At 42.4% G+C, this 19,914-nt stretch overlaps 1 protein-coding gene across 2 annotated transcripts in view; it reads right to left on the bottom strand.

Moving 5' to 3' along the window:
• Nucleotides 1-1,616: 1,616 nt before the first annotated feature.
• Nucleotides 1,617-19,914, bottom strand: part of ankrd24 (ankyrin repeat domain 24) — a 48,089-nt gene continuing 29,791 nt past the window's right edge. Inside the window, exons 18-22 of one of the 2 annotated variants that reach the window (XM_039764616.1) lie at nt 9,979-10,182; nt 2,539-2,715; nt 2,286-2,444; nt 2,015-2,080; nt 1,617-1,896 (exon numbers count right to left, since the gene is read on the bottom strand). In XM_039764616.1, coding sequence (XP_039620550.1) covers nt 1,819-1,896; nt 2,015-2,080; nt 2,286-2,444; nt 2,539-2,715; nt 9,979-10,182 — 684 coding nt within the window. In that variant the 3' untranslated portion in view covers nt 1,617-1,818. The remainder of the gene's footprint in view (nt 1,897-2,014; nt 2,081-2,285; nt 2,445-2,538; nt 2,716-9,978; nt 10,183-19,914) is intronic. The other variant, XM_039764617.1, reaches the window with a different exon arrangement.

Raw genomic sequence — 19,914 nt, 5'->3', positions numbered from 1 at the left:
CGTGTTCCTGCTCAGTCTTTCTCTCGATTGACCACCGAAGGATACGCCTGCACCATTATACCAGCGGCAGCAGGCAATACCGTTGCAAAAGAATGAAATGAAATAATAAGCTTCTGCATTGGGCAAGAATGTCAGCGGTCACCAAGTGTGACTATTTTTGTTCAGGTATGATTATCTAGTTGTCTGCAGAACAAAGCCAGAAATTCAGATCTGGGTAACAACATGGTGCTTGGCAATGACTTCCTGCGGTGAATCCAAACCTCAAAGGGTGCAACAGTACTAGATGAGCAGCCAAGTGAAGCGCACAGCCGCTCTCCTTTCAAAATGTCTGAATCACAAAAACATGCTTTGCTTTTCTTTTCTGCTTGAAATGACATGTCGAGAAATTGGTGTTCAATCCCCAGATGCCCATCAATACTCAATAACTTTTTTATTCCTGAATAAAATAAAATAACTTTTTTATTTCTGAAACATGGACATATTTGGTAAGTTTGAATGCTTTTTTTCACATTGGGAACCCTGGTACTGATTATACCCATTGTAAAATCCATCCATACCATTATCCAACCTGCTATATCCTAACTACAGGGTCACGGGGGTCTGCTGGAGCCAATCCCAGCCAACACAGGGCGCAAGGCAGGAAACAAATCCTGGGCAGGGCGCCAGCCCACCGCAGGGCCCATTATAAAATGCAACAGCAAACTAGTTCTTTTTTAATATTTTTAAAATGTTTCACTTTAGAATGTAGATTTATGTGGCAAATTAGTATTATATAATAATAATAATTCTTTACATTCATATAGCTCCTTTCTCACTACTCAAAGTGCTTCGGTGAGTGGGGAGCCACTTCAAGCACATCCGACATGATGCGATGCCAGTACACTCGCCACACATGAGCTGTTAGAAGGTGAAGTGACTGCCAACTAGAGACAGGGGATGATTAGGGGGCCAAAATGACAAGGCCATGGAGGAGAATTTAGCCAGGACATCAGGATACATTCTTCTGTTTGTGACCACGGAGAGTCAGGGCCTCATTTTACTCATCATCTGAAGGATGGCACCATTTTTAACAACAGTGTCCCCATTACTGCAGTGGGGGATTGGGCTCCACTTTCAGACCACAGAGAAAGACCTGCTGGCCTCACCTCTTCTAACAGCAGCGGCCCAATCTTTTCCTGGTTGGTCTTGGCCTGGCCCAAAAAATGCTTAGCTTCAGGTGGAGGACCTCTCCTGAAGTGCAGGTGGTATGACTGCTATTGGTACTGAAAAATACCAAAGTTATCCTTCATGATCATTGAGCTCCAGGCAGATGATCTGTTAGCTGGGAACCAAAAAGTAATTATTTTCAAATTGTTGTTCTTTGTTTTCCTGGTCACATGTCCCTTACCTGAGCATCATCAGGTCATTGTTCTCCAGATTCATGCTGAATTAGGTGCAGATCTTCAGGTCATCATCTCCAGAGTGAGGACTGCTGGGTATTAGTCTATTAGAATATTAGTGGAATATTCATGTGGCTGAAGGTGACTTAAGAGCTAACTGGATAAAATAGCAATCAATGAATCAGTCAGACACAGCAGCTATTAGAAAACCAGCTTCATGGACTGAATGTTCTCCCCTATATTTTAATATCTGTGTCCTAATTATATTTTAACAATCAGGCTGCTGCCCTCGGGTCCTTTCGGTCTTCTAAGTGAGTACAAATCTTAAGTTAAATAGCCTCCATAAATGGTAGTCTAAGGAGATGTTTATCTCAAAAGTGCAAATTTAAGAGGCCTACTAAACACATGACTTGGGGTGTGTGTGTGTGTAGAAAGTCTTTCAGTGGGCATATCCCCCCAACTGATGCATCCGTAGTATCTGCAACAGCAAAACCCGCACTTCTTCATCCATCCGTCCCTAAAGAAAAAGACAAACATCAGCACTTTTTCTGAAGCGGAGATGAGAAAAGTCATTCCAACTTTCAGATTCCCAGAATCTGAATTTATCCAAGCCTTTGAGTAGCACCAATACTTACCTGGACAGCAGATAGCAAATGAGCTCGATATACAGATACCACTGACAAGTGCTTTTTCTCACATGCCTGCAAGGAGAGACATAGGACAGGGTTTAGCTGGGGGACAGTGGGGAGTTCAAAAGATGTCAACAGATGTCACCTCCTTTAATCCGGCTGTGGAACATGGCGGTGCAGCCATGACTATCATCAGGCACTTTTGATCTTGTGGTACTGCTTTTATGGTAGAAAGGCTCATTTCTTCGCCATTCTTGTGCCATTCTACATACTGTACCTGTATCTGACCCTGCAGCACACCAACACGGCTCTTGAGAGTCTCCAGTTCATGATGGTCTGCCTGGGCAGGGATCTGTTTGCATATGGGGGTCAGAGGGTTTGACAAGGTCCCCAGCGCTTCCTTGAGTTTAAACACCTCCTTGGATAGCTCTGTTATCTGGGAATTAAAGAGGATGTGTACCTATTAAAGGTTTCAATCTAACAGACGTGCCAGTCCTGGCCAGCTGGCACACTCTGGGACACGTCCCTACCTTGCGATCCCGCTCTTTGACCAGGCTGTTAGATTCCTCAATGTTCTTGTGCAGCTCGTGAACGCGGCCCGACTCTGCCTTTAGATCACTCAGCTGCTTCTCCACGGTGGCGAGCTGGGCCTCTGCTGCGTGCTTTTCACTTTTCATAAAGAGAGCCTCCCGCTGCACTTGGAAGACCTGTTAGTAGAGAAATGCCTGCTGTGTACACCTGTTTGTATGCAGCCATGGTGATCAACTGGCCTCATAGGTTCCTGCAGAGATGACTGCCACTCTAGGGATACAGTAATGAGCCTGTGACACCATAATGAAGTGTACAGTAGTGTAAGAAGGCTAAGAGAAGATTAAATTAAATTACCCAAAGGAGGTTCTGCACAAGCTTTAGAATGTGCCAGTGAGGCCTCATCTGGAGTACTGGGTGCAGTTGTGGTCTCCATATTACAAAAAATTTGGACGTGAGCATTAGTAGGCTTTGTGCCCTAGAAACCAAGTTACCCAAACTATTCTCTAACATTTCAGTAATTATTTACCACTTATCTTTCTGACCATAAAACAGGTCATTACGATAGCAATTGACGAGAAGAATTCATAATTCATTGCAGAATTTCAGTATTTGAGGAATCCTCTTGAGCAGTGCTCTCAAACTCCAGTCCTGGAGGGCTGCAGTGGCTGCAAGTTTTCATTCTAACCCTTTTCTTAATCAGTGACCTGTTTAAGCTGCCAATGAACTTCTTTTCAATTCATTTTAATGACTTGCTTTTGAAGAATCAGATCCCTCAATTGTTTCTTTTTGCTTAATTAGCAGTCAAACAATAATGAGATACAAAATGAGCGAAAACATGACCAGCAGACTGTGACTGTCAAACAATATCTGAAAATAAAAAAAGATGAAGGTCTCAGGAATGCTGATCTGCTCAGGTCCACAAAATTGTGTTTTGAGAAAAGAGAAAATCAACAATTTCAGAAATGTCCGCTATTGCACAATGAGAGCAGCAACAGGCCATGAAATTGAAGAACGGGTTTAAATAACAATAAGACTCTGCACCTAATTAAGCAACTGGTTGGAATGAAATTGGTTGGAGTTTGAGGCCCTGACTTAGCTGGCCTTCTGTTGGCTCACTCACTTCACATGTCATTTCTATTAAAGGAAAGGAATGAAGCAATTCAGAGGAGTTTGATGGATGGCTGGGGATCATGCCCTACCGGGAGAACTGAGAAGCAGAGAACCAAGAGAAATGTAATTTATACCCCGGGACATGAGAGGGCAGCCCCACCTGAATTGCACTTGTGCCACGGGCTTGGGGCTTAGAAGCTCAAACCTGTTGGGGTCCATGGACACTGCCAGGGGGCGCCTGGACAGCTGCAGAAAGAAGATCTGCAGCACTTCTGTGCTGCCTGAAGAGGAGCTGGATTCACGAGCAGCGCTCCCGCCACACCCGGAAGTGCTGCCGGTGGTTATTTGGGAAGCACCTGGAGTACTTCCGGGTACACTATAAAAGGGGCCGCCTCTTCCCATTCAAGCTTGCGAGGAGAGGAATAGAGGCGGCAAAAGACTTCAGGAAAGAAAAGGGACCAAGCCATGTGGGTAATTTATGTACTGTGTACTGTGCAGAGAAGAAAAATAATAAATAGAGAGTGCATTTGAACATTGTGTGTCCTTGGTGTCTGTCTGTGGCCGGGCTTCTTTTACAAGAGGAACGATGAAGAGGTTCAGGGGAACAAATCTTAAAAAACAAGGCAATTAAAATGAAAGGAAAAGGAATTAATTAGCAGCAAAAACTGGTCACTAATTAAGAAAAGGGTTAGAATGAAAACCAGCAGCCACTGCGGCCCTCCAAGACTGGAGTTTAAGACCACTGCTCTAGAGTGCCTCTTTTTCTTGCATGATTTGGCTCAAAAATTAATCAGCACATCGTCATCTCATAACAGGCTTAAATTTTGGATTTGGTATTTTTCCATCGAGACCGTCCTCAAGGAACTGTGACACACAGACACATCCATCATTGAGATATTGATGTTTTCAGTATCAGGGGGCCCTAAAATGATGAGATCTATCAAAAACCAGAGATTGAAATTTTTGACGAATCTAAAGCTTCCCTCGCCCCTAGATGATAGGTTATAATGGCAGAGGCGCAAAGGAAAAAAGACATAGCATCACTAGAGAAAGTCCAGAGAATAGGCTGATTCTGGGACTGGGAGGAATGAGAGTAAAGATTAAAGGAGACTGATATTTTCAGTTTAAGAAAACAGAGATTAAGGGGAGACCAAACTAAAGTTATAAAAATGACGAAAGGCATTAGCACAATGGATGCCAGCTCTTACTTTAAAATGAGTTCTTCAACAAGATCATAGAAGCACAGGTAGAAACATGTTAAAACTTCACGTCCGCTTTCTGCTCCTTCGATTTTACTGGCTATGACGTCATCATCCATTAGTCAATATTCATGCTCTATCGCTCAAAAATTAGAATTGCCATGGCCTGGTGTCCTGTCCAGGGTTTGTTCTTGCTTTGAGCCCTATGCAAGCTGGGATAGACTTCAGCAGACCCCTGTGACCCTAGACCCTAGGTTAGAAAATGACTGACTGACATATGGTACTGCAAAATAAGATGCAAAGTTCAATAACGTTTTTACAAGAAATAAAACGGCACTTTGAATGTTATTCTTATTTCCACAAGTGTTAGAATGAGCTTCCTCACACTATAAAAGTGATAGGGAATGTGTTAAGAAGACCCAGAAAAAAATGGTATAAAAGATCTGCAAGTAATATTTCTTAATTTTACTATTTTGAAGCAGTATAAAAAGCGGAATTCTTTTTCTCTGGTTTACTGTTTTTAAATAAGAACCCATAGCATTCATAACCATTACTGGAGAGCCCTGGCCTGTGCATTGTTTTGAAGGGTAGATCTTACTCTGTCAGAACATACATATACCGTATATACTCGCGTTTAAGTTCTCCCACGTACAAGTCTGGACTTGATTTTACCGTATAATTTCCGTTATTTTATAATGTCGGTCCTATAAGTCAAATGCAGAAAACTCCCGCTATTGGTCCAAGAGGTTACGATATACTAACGCCCACCTGAGAGAGTAACCACGAAGCACGTGGCCTTTTTCTTTCTATGTATTGTGCCTACGTGACCACACAATAATACCCAAACTATTCCAAATCGACGTTTGCACTGTTTTGTGTTTTTTGTATCTCACACCCTCATACACCTTTAGAGTAAGAGCATCCCCTATCTACGATGGAGCGTTCGATCAGAAGAAAATATGAAGCTGGTTTTAAATTAAACGTCATTGAAGTGGCAAAAGAAATTGGTACCTGCGCTGCTGCAGGAAAATTCAATGTGTCTGAGAAACTGGTGCGAGACTGGAAAAAGCAAGAATATGTAGAAAAAATAAATTAAGCGTCACATTTTTGAACGGGTGTTTAAGTAATCCAGATTACAACATCAATAGATGCAGGATTCAAAAATGTTTTTACAAAAAATAGTGTATTTTTGAATGGGCGTATAAGTTGGGGTCTGATTTTATGATCGATTTTTCGGGTTTCAAGACCCGACTTATACACGAGTATATACGGTAGTTGATAAGAAAGTATACCGTGTATCCAGATTATAATATCAATAGTTGCAAGATTCAGAAATGTATTTACAAAAAATAATAATATGAAATACAGAAAGTGGAAAACATAGGAGAGGAAAGTGGTATCATTTGAAAGATGAAACACCGCTCTCATTTAGTGGATGGTAGTCTGTCCATCAAACTGTACACAATACGCTATATGCACAGGGTAGTGCTGACCTACTTCTGGTGAAAGCTCAGCCAGCTCTGTCACTTCTGTTGTCCATACTGCAGTTGGGATTTTTGTTTAGTGGTGAGAATAGCCAAGAAAACAAAGTTTTAAGTTTCAGCTTACACATACAGTGGGATGCAAAAGTTTGGGCAACCTTGTTAATAGTCATTATTTTCCTGTATAAATCGTTGGTTGTTACGATAAAAAATGTCAGTTAAATATATCATATAGGAGACACACACAGTGATATTTGAGAAGTGAAATGAAGTTTATTGGATTTACAGAAAGTGTGCAATAATTGTTCAAACAAAATCAGGCAGGTGCATAAATTTGGGCACCGTTGTCATTTTATTGATTCCCAAACTTTTAGAACTAATTATTGGAACTCAAATTGGCTTGGTAAGCTCAGTGACCCCTGACCTACATACACAGGTGAATCCTATAATGAGAAAGAGTATTTAAGGGGGTCAATTGTAAGTTTCCCTCCTCCTTTAATTTTCTCTGAAGTGTAGCAACATGGGGGTCACAAAACAACTCTCAAATGACCTGAAGACAAAGATTGTTCACCATCATGGTTTAGGGGAAGGATACAGAAAGCTGTCCCAGAGATTGAAGCTGTCTGTTTCCACAGTTAGGAACATATTGAGGAAATGGAAGACCACAGGCTCAGTTCAAGTTAAGGCTCAAAGTGGCAGACCAAGAAAGATTTCGGATAGACAGAAGCGACGAATGGTGAGAACAGTCAGAGTCAACCCACAGACCAGCACCAAAGACCTACAACATCATCTTGCAGCAGATGGAGTCACTAGGCATCGTTCAACCATTCGCACTTTACACAAGGAGATGCTGTATGCGAGAGTGATGCAGAGGAAGCACAAACAGAGCCGCTTGAGGTCTGCTCAAGCACATTTGGACAAGCCAGCTTCATTTTGGAATAAGGTGCTGTGGACTGATGAAACTAAAATTGAGTTATTTGGGCATAACAAGGGCGTTATGCATGGAGGAAAAAGAACACAGCATTCCAAGAAAAACACCTGCTACCTACAGTAAAATATGGTGGTGGTTCCATCATGCTGTGGGGCTGTGTGGCCAGTGCAGGGACTGGGAATCTTGTCAAAGTTGAGGGACGCATGGATTCCACTCAGTATCAGCAGATTCTGGCGACCAATGTCCAGGAATCAGTGACAAAGCTGAAGCTGCGCCGGGGCTGGATCTTTCAACAAGACAACGACCGAAACACTGCTCAAAATCCACTAAGGCATTCATGCAGAGGAACAAGTACAACGTTCTGGAATGGCCATCTCAGTCCCCAGACCTGAATATAATTGAAAATCTGTGGTGTGAGTTAAAGAGAGCTGTCCATGCTCGGAAGCCATCAAACCTGAATGAACTAGAGATGTTTTGTAAAGAGGAATGGTCCAAAATACCTTCAACCACAATCCAGACTCTCATTAGAACCTACAGGAAGCGTTTAGAGGCTGTAATTTCTGCAAAAGACGGATCTACTAAATATTGATTTCATTTCTTTTTTGTGGTGCCCAAATTTATGCACCTGCCTGATTTTGTTTGAACAATTATTGCACACTTTCTGTAAATCCAATAAACTTCATTTTACTTCTCAAATATCACTGTGTGTGTCTCCTATATGATATATTTAACGGACATTTTTTATCGTAACAACCAACGATTTATACAGGAAAATAATGACTATTAACAAGGTTGCCCAAACTTTTGCATCCCACTGTAGCTGTACAGCTGAACATTGTTGTGTACATTTATGTCGCGCTCCCAGTAAGTACAACATACATTTCCCACTGGTGCAGAAACCCAATCTGAATGGACCGTTGCTATCCGGAGAGAGACCTTTACGGTTAGTGTCCATACCCGAGTTTGTAGCCAGCATTTTAAACAAAGAGGATTTTCGTGAGCCAGGGTCTGAGACAAAGCGGCAACTGTTCAAGAAGGGAGCGGTTCCTGTGTTGCTTGAGTGGAGTTGTTTCAAACTCGCTGTTTTTATGAATTCATATCACATGTCTCCAATTGTGCAATCAGTCATTCTGCCAATTTAAATGGAGAAAAGTCATCACTCTGCTGTTTGGTGTCATCGTATGTCCCACACTGAACACGAATCAGAGAAGGCAAAGGAGAGAGCTGTCTGAGGAAACCAGAAAGGAACTTCTAGATAAGCTTGTTAAAGGCAGAGGCTAGAAGACAATCTCAAAGGAGCTTGACAAAAGTTGCAAATATTATCATGAAGTTCAAGGTCAACGAAACTGTAGCCAACCACCCTGGACACAGCTGCAGGGAGGAAAATCTACCCCAGAATGGGCAGAAGGATAGTGAGAATGGTAGACAAAAAGCCAAGGACAACTTCCAAAGAGATCCAACTTGAACTCCAAGGTCCATCAGTGTCTGATTAGACCATCCGTCACTTTTTGAGTGTTAGTGGGCTCAATGGAAGAAGATTAAAAGCCAGACTGGAATTTGCTCAAATGCATATTGACTAGCCACAATGCTTCTAGGAGAATGTCCTTTGGACAGATGAGACAAAACTGGAGCTTTTTGGCAAGTCACATCAACCTGGCACTTGATGGAGACGGGGGTCTTAAAGAGGAGATCCTCCAGTTGGGGAAACAAACCGAGACCCTTACAATGAAACAGCGGTTTTGGCATTCACCATTTTGTTGGCTCAGACAGAGACATTCGCTTTTTTACAGGGTCAGATGCTAAATGATGTATTAAGCTTATATACGAAAAAGCTTAATGACTAGTTATTGAAAGTCTGTTTTTTTATAGAATCTTAATGTTCCACATATTTGTCCCATGTAAGTCCATAGTAGACAGTTTTTAACACGTTCGGATCTTACCTTTGTAATTGTGGATGAAGCTTGAACCCTATAGTTTGAAGCCCTTCTCCTTTTAAGCTCCTGATATTTGGCATAATGTTTGAATAATGCGACTTACGTCATTTACCATAAGTTTGGGCACATCTTGACGCGATTGTGTAAAAGACGCCATAGCTGGTCCGTTTTGATATCAGTGCCGGAAGTTCAGCAGCTGGCTGTCGCAGAATCCGGAAGAGAGTGTGCATATATTGAGTCAGGGGGAGGTTTAAGAAAGCCATTGGCGGGGAGGAGGATGTCCATGAAAGAGCAAATCAGCCATTTTTGAGGGAAGAAAGAAAAACATTGCAATGTGGAGTTGTAGTATGCAGCATATGGTACTGTAACAGTAAAACACTGTACTTTAAATATAGCAATGAGGAAATTTTTGATTTAATGCAATTTTTGAAAAAAAATTGCATTATTGTTTGGTCTCACCATCAGGTCCAGAACAAATGGGTTGAGTTTAAAGTGTTAAGGACAGTTAAGACACAAATGTCAGAAAGTTTTTCTTTGTAAAGCGGACCATCAACACATGGAATAATTACAGGTATTGTGGAAGGCAGTAGGAGTTCAGGGGCCTACAAAACTTGCCTTGATGATATTTTGGAGGAATTAGGTGGAGAGGATTGGCAAGCTTGTAGGTCATTGAACTGAATGTGTTCATGTCACAATTGCTATAATGTTGTGGCATAATAGGATCACAGAAGGCAGAATGAGCATTCAAATTAGAAATGGACTTGTCAGCCCAGCAGTTACTGACCTCGGTGCATGTCTTCTCGTGCTTGCGGGTCAGTTCACTCAGTCTTGCAGTCAAAGTGTTCACCTCCACCTGCAGGGAGCACCTCATCTGTTCGTTCTCTTCCTTAGACACACTGCCCTCCTTCTGCTCCCGTAGCTTGGTCAGCTCTGTGTCCCGTGAGGCCAGCTCTTTGGTGAGCTGCTGGACCTTCTGCTCCAGAGACTCCTACAAAGACAAAACACAAGTTTCCCTTGGGGTTCCCCTTACTTTGACTAGCCTACTGAGGTCATTCAGTTCTTGATAGACACAAGTTTGCTACATCAGGACTCCCTTTCTCTGATTACACTGTAGCAGCGCTACGTTACTTAAGACCTTCCACTCCAAGCAGACCCCACTGTGGCTCTGATTGGATGTCTGAGGAGAGCACAGGGGCTGCTGGGGACAAGATCGGCCAGTGGGAGCTTTGAAAAGGGAAGCCAGCTAGTCAGTAAGTGGAGGTTCACCTGTCGGTTTTGACATCAATACTGCCACCTGTGGATTATAGTCTTTATCCTGAATCATCGCACCTGTATGAATGTATGGATTGTCTTATGCCTGCCTGTCATGTGAGTCGTGAATCAGAGTTATCATCATGCTTTGGAGAAGGGAGCGCTCCCTAATCCCACCACCCTTCGCCGCATCACAAATACTGGTAGGACTCTTTATACATTACTTACAGCAAGTTGTTCCCTGAATTGTCATTTTTCTCCTTCATTCCACATCATCTGTTGCCGATGCATATTGAACTGTGTTATGGACTCGGCCATTAGTGTTTTTTGTTAGGTATTTATTGTACTTGTTGGGGATGCCATATTGAGTTAATTTTGGGATCACCGACTAAAGGCTGGGGAGGGATTGTGTTTTTGTTTGTATAGTTATAGTTTACCTTCTATGTCTTTGTTTAATATATTCAGTTTGATTAATGCTTATCCATTTGTTTCTATGTCTCTGTGTTCAAGTGGTGTGAGTCGGGCCAAGGCTGGGTACATTCCTGGGGTCCTCAACTCATGTTAGAAAGGCAAGTTTTAATAAATAATCACTGCACTCGCAGTTTATCGTTGGGGTGCGGTGCTGTGTGGCCGTGCAGTTCTTGGGGAATGCGTGGTGTGGGCATTTCTCACCTAAGTGCACGGGTGAGAAACAGTTCGCATCCGTAATTGTTGCCGGGAGCTGCTGATTGCCACAACTACCACATCCTCTTCATAAATAAGAAGCGCGAGTGGGCCAGGTGAGGAAGAAGAGAAAAGCAAAGAGAAAGAAATGGAGGTTGCAAGAGAAGGCAGGAAGCAGGTGGTGAAAGCCGGTGTGAGAGAGAGAGTCAGCGAGTGAGCGCTCGCAGGCAGGCAGGCAGCTGGAATGGAGAGACCCCTCATGAGCAGTGTATGGCCGACACTAGAGGAGGGACAGAAGGAAGTGGTCACTCCAGCTGAATGATTTCTTGGAGCTGGAGTGACCGGTAGTATGGATGACTCCCCACAGAAGGCAATGGGAGTCGTTGAGTCTTGGAAGGTGAACCTCAACGTGAGCGACCTGGCCGTTGAGGAATCCAAGTCTTGGTCTGGTAAGGTAGCCGTAAGGAGCCAGGGAACGGAAGGCAACCGGACAGTAGTAAGGTCAGCTGCAGGAAGGGCAACTCCCCTGTTGAGAAGCCCGTATGGGAGAAGCAGGGGAGCCGCCAGATAAAAGAGGACACCGGGCTTTTGTGTTTTCAAAGGACTGCTTCCAGCATCGTTTTAACTTCATCGTCTTAAAGGATTGTTTTTGTTTTTTTTCTCTTCGATTTTAACCTCCACTTTTCACTTCTGTTTTTATAGATTATTTATTGACTTTTGAAGCACTGCACTTTATTTAATTTGAACATTGTTTTTGACTATTGTTTTAATAAAAGCACTTTCCACTTTTGCACCATCCCCTTGCTTTGGTGTGCCTCACTGCCTAGCTTATCGGTAACATTACCAACGGTGTAGGGTTCAAGGGTCCCCGTAAAGATGGACGGGAGCGTGGAGTGAACCCACATCGTCACAGGTCCCTACCGAAAAAAATAAATAAATTTCCTTCCTTGCAGCGGTGTGAATCTTAGTGGCACTGTGCCTGCTACAACATCTTGGTCTCTTTGTTTCAACCTCTGACTGAAGATGGGAGAGTGGCATAACTATAGCACTAGGACCTTTGGAGCTGGGGGGCCTACGATAAGTGCATGGATGTGGTTTCATTATTAACATACCTGCCTACATGACATCAGAACAAAAAGGACATATGTTTGTGGACTGTGCCCCACAATTCCACAATCCATAAAACTTAATTATAACTATTGACCGCTCAAGTAGCTTATATGCTTGATGTATCTCATCGATGGTGGCCATTTTTTAAATGGATTTAAATTAACTTCACATGAGAGGGGCCTAATTTAATGTTTTGCAGTGGGGCCCATCAAATTCTAGTTCCACCTCTGGGGATGGAGTGCTGTCAGGGTAAGGTGTCAATTTAATTTGCTATACTTGAAAATGTTAAAAAAAAAAACAAAAAACAATTTATAGGAAACTGGAGCATTTGGCATAAGAAAATTACAGATGTGGACAAATGCGTTGGTCCACTTACAGCTCATGAAAAGCCATTGTCCCCTGTGTCCCCACATGCCTTTGAGATGTCATTGAGTAAAGGAAAGCAAGTATGACAAGAGATCAAGTGTTGTTTATTCTACAAAGAGATGCTAAAATGGCCTGGACATGTTTGTTGGTACGCCTAGAAAATATCATCAGTAATTGGATTTGAAGGATTTTTCTTGCTGTTTTCCTGAATTCATATCACATATGTCTCCAATCGTGCAATCAATAATTCAGCTGATTTAAATGGAGAAAAGTCATTACTCTGGTGTTTGGTGTCATCATATGTCCCACACTCAGCACGGATCAGAGAAAGCAAAGGAGAGAGTTGTCTGAGGAGATCAGAAAGGAAATTATAGACACGCATGTCAAAGGCAGAGGGCTAGAAGACCATCTCAAAGCAGCTTGAGGTTCCTGTGACAACAGTTGCAAACATTATTAAGATGTTCAAGGTCAATGCGACTGTAGCCAACCACCCTGGATGTGGCCACAAAAGGGAAAAATCGACCTCAGAAAGGGCAGAAGAATATTGAGAATGGCAGACAAAAAGCCAACAACAACTTCCAAAGAGATCGAAGTTGAACTCCAAGGTCCATCACTGTCTGCACCATCGGTCACTTTTTCATTATTAGTGGGCTCAATGGGAGGAGACCCATTAGGCTCCGCTATTGAAAGTCAGACTGGAATTAGCACAAATGCATATCGACAAGCCACAATGCTTCTGGGAGAATGTCCTTTGGACAGATGAGACAAAAATGGAGCTTTTTGGCAAGTCACATCAGCTCTATGTCCATTATTGAAAAAATGAAGCTTTCAAAAAAAAAGAACACCATAGCTACTGTGAAACATGGAGGAATCTCGGTCATGTTTAGGAGCTGCTTCTCTGCATCTGGCATGGGTTGCCTTAAGTCTGTGCAGGGAACAATGAAGTCTCAAGACTATACAGACATTCTAGAGTGAAACAGACTGTCCAGTGTTAGCAATCTGTCTCAGTCGCAGGTCATGGACGCTCCAACAGGATAAGGAGCCAAAACACACAGCGAAAAGTACTAAAGAATGGTGAAGAACAGAACATTGGACTACTCTGAAGAGGCCTTCTACGAGTCCGGATTTGAACCCTAGTGGACTTCTATGGAAAGAATTAAAACATGCTGCCTGGATAAGACCTCCTTCAAATCTGACACAGCTGGAGTAGTTTGCTCAGGACGAGTGGGCCAAACAACCTGTCGACAGGAGCAGACGTCTCACTGAGAGCTCCAGGAATCTCTTGTGTGCACTGGTGGCCTCTAAAGGTGGTGTAACAAAATATTAGGTTTAAGGATCCCATCATTTGTGTTCATTCCACTTTCATGTGTGTTATTTTTTGAAATATTCTGTCAAATCAAAACTCTAAAGCAAAGTCTGATTGTGTTAAATACGGATTAAACAATGATGGGTTCTGATAACTTTTGTCAGTGTCAAGACATTTCAGAGACAGATGTGGGATCTTCTTTTTTTGGAGGGGTACCAACAAATTTTTCCATGTCTGTAAAGCCAAACATTTTATCATATCCACACAAATAATGTATTCGAATTTAAAATGAACATTAATTTCCTCCAAGGGGAAACTTTTTATGGAAGCTTAAAAAATATTGAAATATTCTATCAAACAATAATAACTACCCCTCTCAAACACACACAAGAATTGCAAAACAAAAAACGCCTGCCTTGCTAACAATAAGAGAGCAGTCACAGTGAGGCACTATAAAGGCGTACTGCCGCAGGTATGATGGAGCTCCTGTAGCGTTTCTTGACACACTTCCGTTGGAAAATTCATTGGCTAAAGGCACTTAAAAATGAAGAGAGGATGTGCGGCCTTGTTCACAATGACCATCACTTTTGTCCTCCATTACTGACTCCAGTGAGTCATGTGTGTGTCCCATAAGCGAGTCTGCCTTCCTAACTGACTCGTTGCTTTGGTGAGCCTCTCTTGAAGTGATGTTAGCAGCCCTGCACTCCACATTGGCTATCCCAGAGTTCTGGAACATGTGAAGGATGTCATTATCCACAAAAAGCAACACAGTTCCCTCAATAAAAAGTCTGCTCTGCCCGTTCTTCTATCTATTGATTTATCTTACTAATAATGCCTCTTACAATCTCAACAAATACAAAATCAAATTTTAGAATTCTAAGAATTTCAGGATACCAACAAAGCACTTGGCTATGAATGTTAGCTTGAGAACATACAGTTAGGTCCATAAATATTTGGACAGAGACAACTTTTTCTAATTTTGGTTCTGTACATTACCACAATGAATTTTAAATGAAACAACTCAAATGCAGTGGAAGTGCAGACTTTCAGCTTTAATTCAGTGGGTTGAACAAAAAGATTTCATAAAGATGTGAGGCAACTAAAGTATTTTTAACACAATCCCTTTATTTTAGGAGCTCAAAAGTAATTGGACAAATTAAATAACTGGAAATAAAATGTTCATTTCTAATACTTGGTTGAAAACCCTTTGCTGGCAATGACAGCCTGAAGTCTTGAACTCCTGGACATCACCAGATGCTGGGTTTCCTCCTTTTTAATGCTCTGCCAGGCCTTTACTGCAGCGGCTTTACTTTCAGTTGCTGTTTGTTTGTTGGCCTTTCTGTCTGAAGTTTCGTCTTCAACAAGTGAAATGCCTGCTCAATTGGGTTAAGATCAGGTGACTGACTTGGCCATTCAAGAATTTTCCACTTCTTTGCTTTAATAAACTCCTGGGTTGCTTTGGCTGTATGTTTTGGGTCATTGTCCATCTGTATCATGAAACGCCGCCCAATCAATTTGACGTCATTTAGCTGGATTTGAGCAGACAGTATGTCTCTGAACACCTCAGAATTCATTTGGCTGCTTCTGTCCTGTGTCACATCATCAATAAACACTAGTGTCCCAGTGCCACTGGCAGCCATGCACGCCAAGCCATCACACTGCCTGACTCCACCGTGTTTTACAGATGATGTGCTATGCTTTGGATAATGAGCTGTTCCACGCCTTCTCCATACTTTTTTCTTGCCATCATTCTGGTAGAGGTTGATCTTGGTTTCATCTGTCCAAAGAATGTTTTTCCAGAACTGTGCTGGCTTTTTTAGATGTTCTTTAGCAAAGTCCAATCTAGCCTTTCTATTCTTGAGGCTTATGAGTGGCTTGCACCTTGCAGTGCACCCTCTGTATTTACTTTCATGCAGTTTCTCTTTATGGTAGACTTGGATAGCGATATGCAGACCCCCTGGAGAGTGTCGTTCACTTGGTTGGCTGTTGTGAAGGGGTTTCTCTTCACCATGGAAATCATTCTGTGATCATCCACCACTGTTGTCTTCCGTGGACGTCCAGGTCTTTTTGTTGCTGAGTTCACCAGTGCTTGCTTTCTTTCTCAGGATGTACCAAACTGTAGATTTTGCCACTCGTAATATTGTAGCAATTTCTCGGATGGGTTTTTTCTGTTTTCACAGCTTAAGGATGGCTTCTTTCACCTGCATGGAGAGCTCCTTTGACCGCATGTTGTCTGTTCACAGCAAAATCTTCCACATGCAAGCACCACACCTCAAATCAACTCCAGGCCTTTTATCTGCTTAATTGATAATGACATAACGACAGACTTGACAGCACCTGCCATGAAATAGCCTTTGAGTCAATTGTCCAATTACTTTTGAGCCCCTGAAATACAGGGATTGTGTTAAAAAATACTTTAGTTGCCTCACATTTTATGCAATCGTTTTGTTCAACCCACTGAATTAAAGCTGAAAGTCAGCACTTCAACTGCATCAGAGTTGTTTCATTTAAAATTCATTGTGGTAATGTACAGAACCAAAATTAGAAAAAAGTTGTCTCTGTCCAAATATTTATGGACCTAACTGTAAAGTGGATGCAGATCAAAAGCTACAAAGTGAGAGTTCAATTTACTATACAGCCCGATATGCATTAAAATCACACACTTGAACATTTGGTGTAATTCTTTGTTCTTTGTTCTACAGGACACATGTAGATGATTTCCAGGTAGAACCCAGGGACCTGTGGCATGTTACTTGGCAGGAGACAGAAGATTCTTTGTGGCAATTATAAGACAACATATGCAGCTGTCCCAGGAGCTAGATGTAATGCAACCAGGGGCGATAGGACATATGTCTGTGGACTGTGCCCCACAAGAACTAAGCCAGAGTCACAGAGCTAGGAGGAGGACCATGGTGGAACTTCACTTAACAGTTTAAAAGGCCCCTCCCAAATTCGGTTACATAGCAACAAGGCTGTGATATGCTACTCGTTGCCGCCTGTTTTACATAAAGGCAGACAGGTTTCCTGGCCCTTTAAATAAGAGCTAGAGTGCATGGCTGCAGAAATGCCTGGGGCCAGCAGAGGGTGCTCTAGGAGGGACTCCAAAGGTCCAGAGCAGTGTTTCCCAAACTTGGTCCTGGGGACCCCCTGTGGCTGCAGGTTTTTCTTCCAACTGGATTCCTAATCAGTGACAACACCTGATCACACTGATCTCATTTAATTAGCTGGTATTTTTTTTTTCTTTTATTTGACATTCAGAAAATCATAGCAGCAGGATTTTTACATTTATAAGACATTTCGAAATATTTCTGCTTTTGCTATAGTTTTAAATGCTTAACTCTCTTTTGCTGATTTCATTATGCTTTGCCCTTTCTCTGTGCAGGTTTTCCCCCTCCGTTGTATCTTATTAATGATAATTTAAAACGAGCAGAGCAGACACCCAGGCAAACAGCACTGAATAATCAAAGGCTGCAACTACTTTAGAGTCAGACCCACTAATTAGTAAATAATGGATTAATTAAACAATTAGAACACCTAGAAAAGTAGAATGAAAATCAAGATGAAAATACTGTTCAAAAGAAAAAAAATACATTATTCCTATATAACTGCTTGGCACATTTTAATATTTTTTTAGCAAACTTAGTTTTCTAATTTCTATATTGTTCCATAAACACAGGACTTGGGAAATATCAGTTCACTTAATTAGCGCAGGAGTTCAATTAAAAACAGAAACTGGTTGGAACAAAAACCTGCAGCTACACGGGGTCCCCAGGACCGCGTTTGGGAAACACTGGTCCAGAAGGAGGTTATTGATCCTAGAAAATGATTAGGGGGGTTATGGTTACCTAGGAAGTGGTCCCCAGCTGAGGCTTAAATGCTCCCCTGCATAGAGTGAACTGGCAAGCCAAGAGAAAGTGAGGCCAAAGTTGTCATAGTTATAGGTATCTGGAATACCTGCCATTGTTTTAGTTTATTTATCATGGAACTGTATACACTCACAGGGCACTTTATTAGGTACACCTTGCTACTACCAGGTTGGACCCCCTTTTGCCTTCCGAACTGCTGTAATTCTTCATGGCATAGATTCCACAAGGTACTGGAAAAACTCCTCGGGGATTTTGCTCCATATTGACATGACAGCATCATGCAGTTGCTGCAGATTTGTCAGCTGCACATCCATGATGCGAATCTCCCGTTCCACCACATTCCAAAGGTGCTCTACTGAATTGAGATCTGGTGACTGTGGAGGCCATTTGAGTCCAGTGAACTCATTGTCATGGTCAAGAAATTGGGTTCAGATAATCTGAGCTTTTTGACACAGCATGTTATCCTGCTGGAAGAAGCCATCAGAAGACTATGGTCATTAAGGGATGGACATGGTCAGCTACAATATTCAGGAAGGCTGTGGCATTTAAATGATGCTCAGCTGGTACTAAAGGGCCCAAAGTCTGCCAAGACAACATCATTACACCACCAGCTTGAACTGTTGATACAAGGCAGGATGGATCCCTGCTTTCATGTTGTTGATGTCAAATTCTGACCCTAACATCCGAATGTCATAGCAGAAATCAAGACTCATCAGACCAGGCAATGTTTTACCAACTTTCTACTGTCCATTTTGGGTAGCCCATTTGAACTGTAGCCTCAGTTGCTTGTTCTTAGATGACAGGAGTGGTATCTGGTGTGGTCTCCTGCTGTTGTAGCCCATCTGTGTCAAGGTTCAAGATGCTCTTCTGCATACCTCGGTTGTACCGAGTGCTTATTTGAGTTCCTGTTGCCATTCTATCAGGTCGAACCAGTGTGACCATTCTCTTCTGACCTCTAGCATCAACAAAGCATTGTTGGCAGAGAACTGCCACTCACTGGATATTTTTCTTTTTCGGCCCATTTTCTGTTAACCCTAGAGATGGTTGTGCGGGGAAATCCCAGCAGATCAGCAGTTTCTGAAATGCTTCGACCAGCCCTTGAGGCACCAATAATCATGACACATTCAAAGTCACTTCAGTCCCCTTTCTTCCACATTCTGATGCTTCGTCTGAACTTCAGCAGGTCAGCTTGACAAGGTCTACAGGCCGAAATGCATTGAGTTGCTGCCACGTGATTTGCTAGTGAGATATTTGCCTTAACAAGTAGTTGAACAGGTGTACCTAATAAAGTGGCCACTGAGTGTATACGCAGGATAACTGCAGTGCTTTCAGAAAGTATTCGGACCCTTTTCACTTTTTTCACATTTTGTGATGTTGCAACCTTGTGATAAAATCCTTTAAATTCATTTTTTCCCCCTCATGAAACAATACTCAATGCCTTAGAATGGCAAAGCAAAAATGAGACTTTGGGGATTTTTCCAAATGTATTAAAAATAAAACTTGAAATATCCCATTGACACACGTATTCAGTTTCTTTGCTGTAACACTTGAAATGTGTCTCACATGCATCCCATTCTCTTGATCATCATCTACACCTGTGGTCAGTATAATTGATTGGACAGGATTAGATAAGAAGTCAAGCAAAATGATCCTTTTTATTGGCCAACTGAACATATTACAATATGCAAGCTTTTGAGGCAACTCGGGTCCCTTCTTCAGGCAGTTTGAAGAAGGGGCCTGAGTTGCCTCAAAAGCCTGCAAATTGCAATCTGTTCAGTTAGCCCATAAAAGGTGTCATTTTGCTTGACTTGCCATTGCATCCATAATGGCTGACACAGTACAACACCCTACTACTATGGACAGGATAAGGAAAGACACATGTCTGTCTATAGAAGCTCCCACAGCTGACAATGTGTATCAGACCGACCAAGCCACAAGGTTGAAGGAATTGCCTATAGACCTCAGGGACAGGATTGTGTCGAGGAACAGATCCGGGGAAGTCAGGTCAGGTCAGGCTGGGGAGCCTGCACTGGTACAGTGCATTGCAGCACCCACCACATGATGAAACAGCTCAGGATCCTGGTTGGCAACCCCCCCTAGGCAGACATGCAGTCCAGTCCCACCCTCCGGAAATTACCTTCTATCTGCCACAGCCAGG

The sequence above is a fragment of the Polypterus senegalus genome, chromosome 10 (assembly GCF_016835505.1).
Source record: "Polypterus senegalus isolate Bchr_013 chromosome 10, ASM1683550v1, whole genome shotgun sequence".
Taxonomy (NCBI): Eukaryota; Metazoa; Chordata; class Cladistia; order Polypteriformes; family Polypteridae; genus Polypterus; species Polypterus senegalus.
The sequence above is the reverse complement of the archived record's forward strand: the minus strand, read 5'-3'. Positions and strand labels throughout refer to the sequence as shown.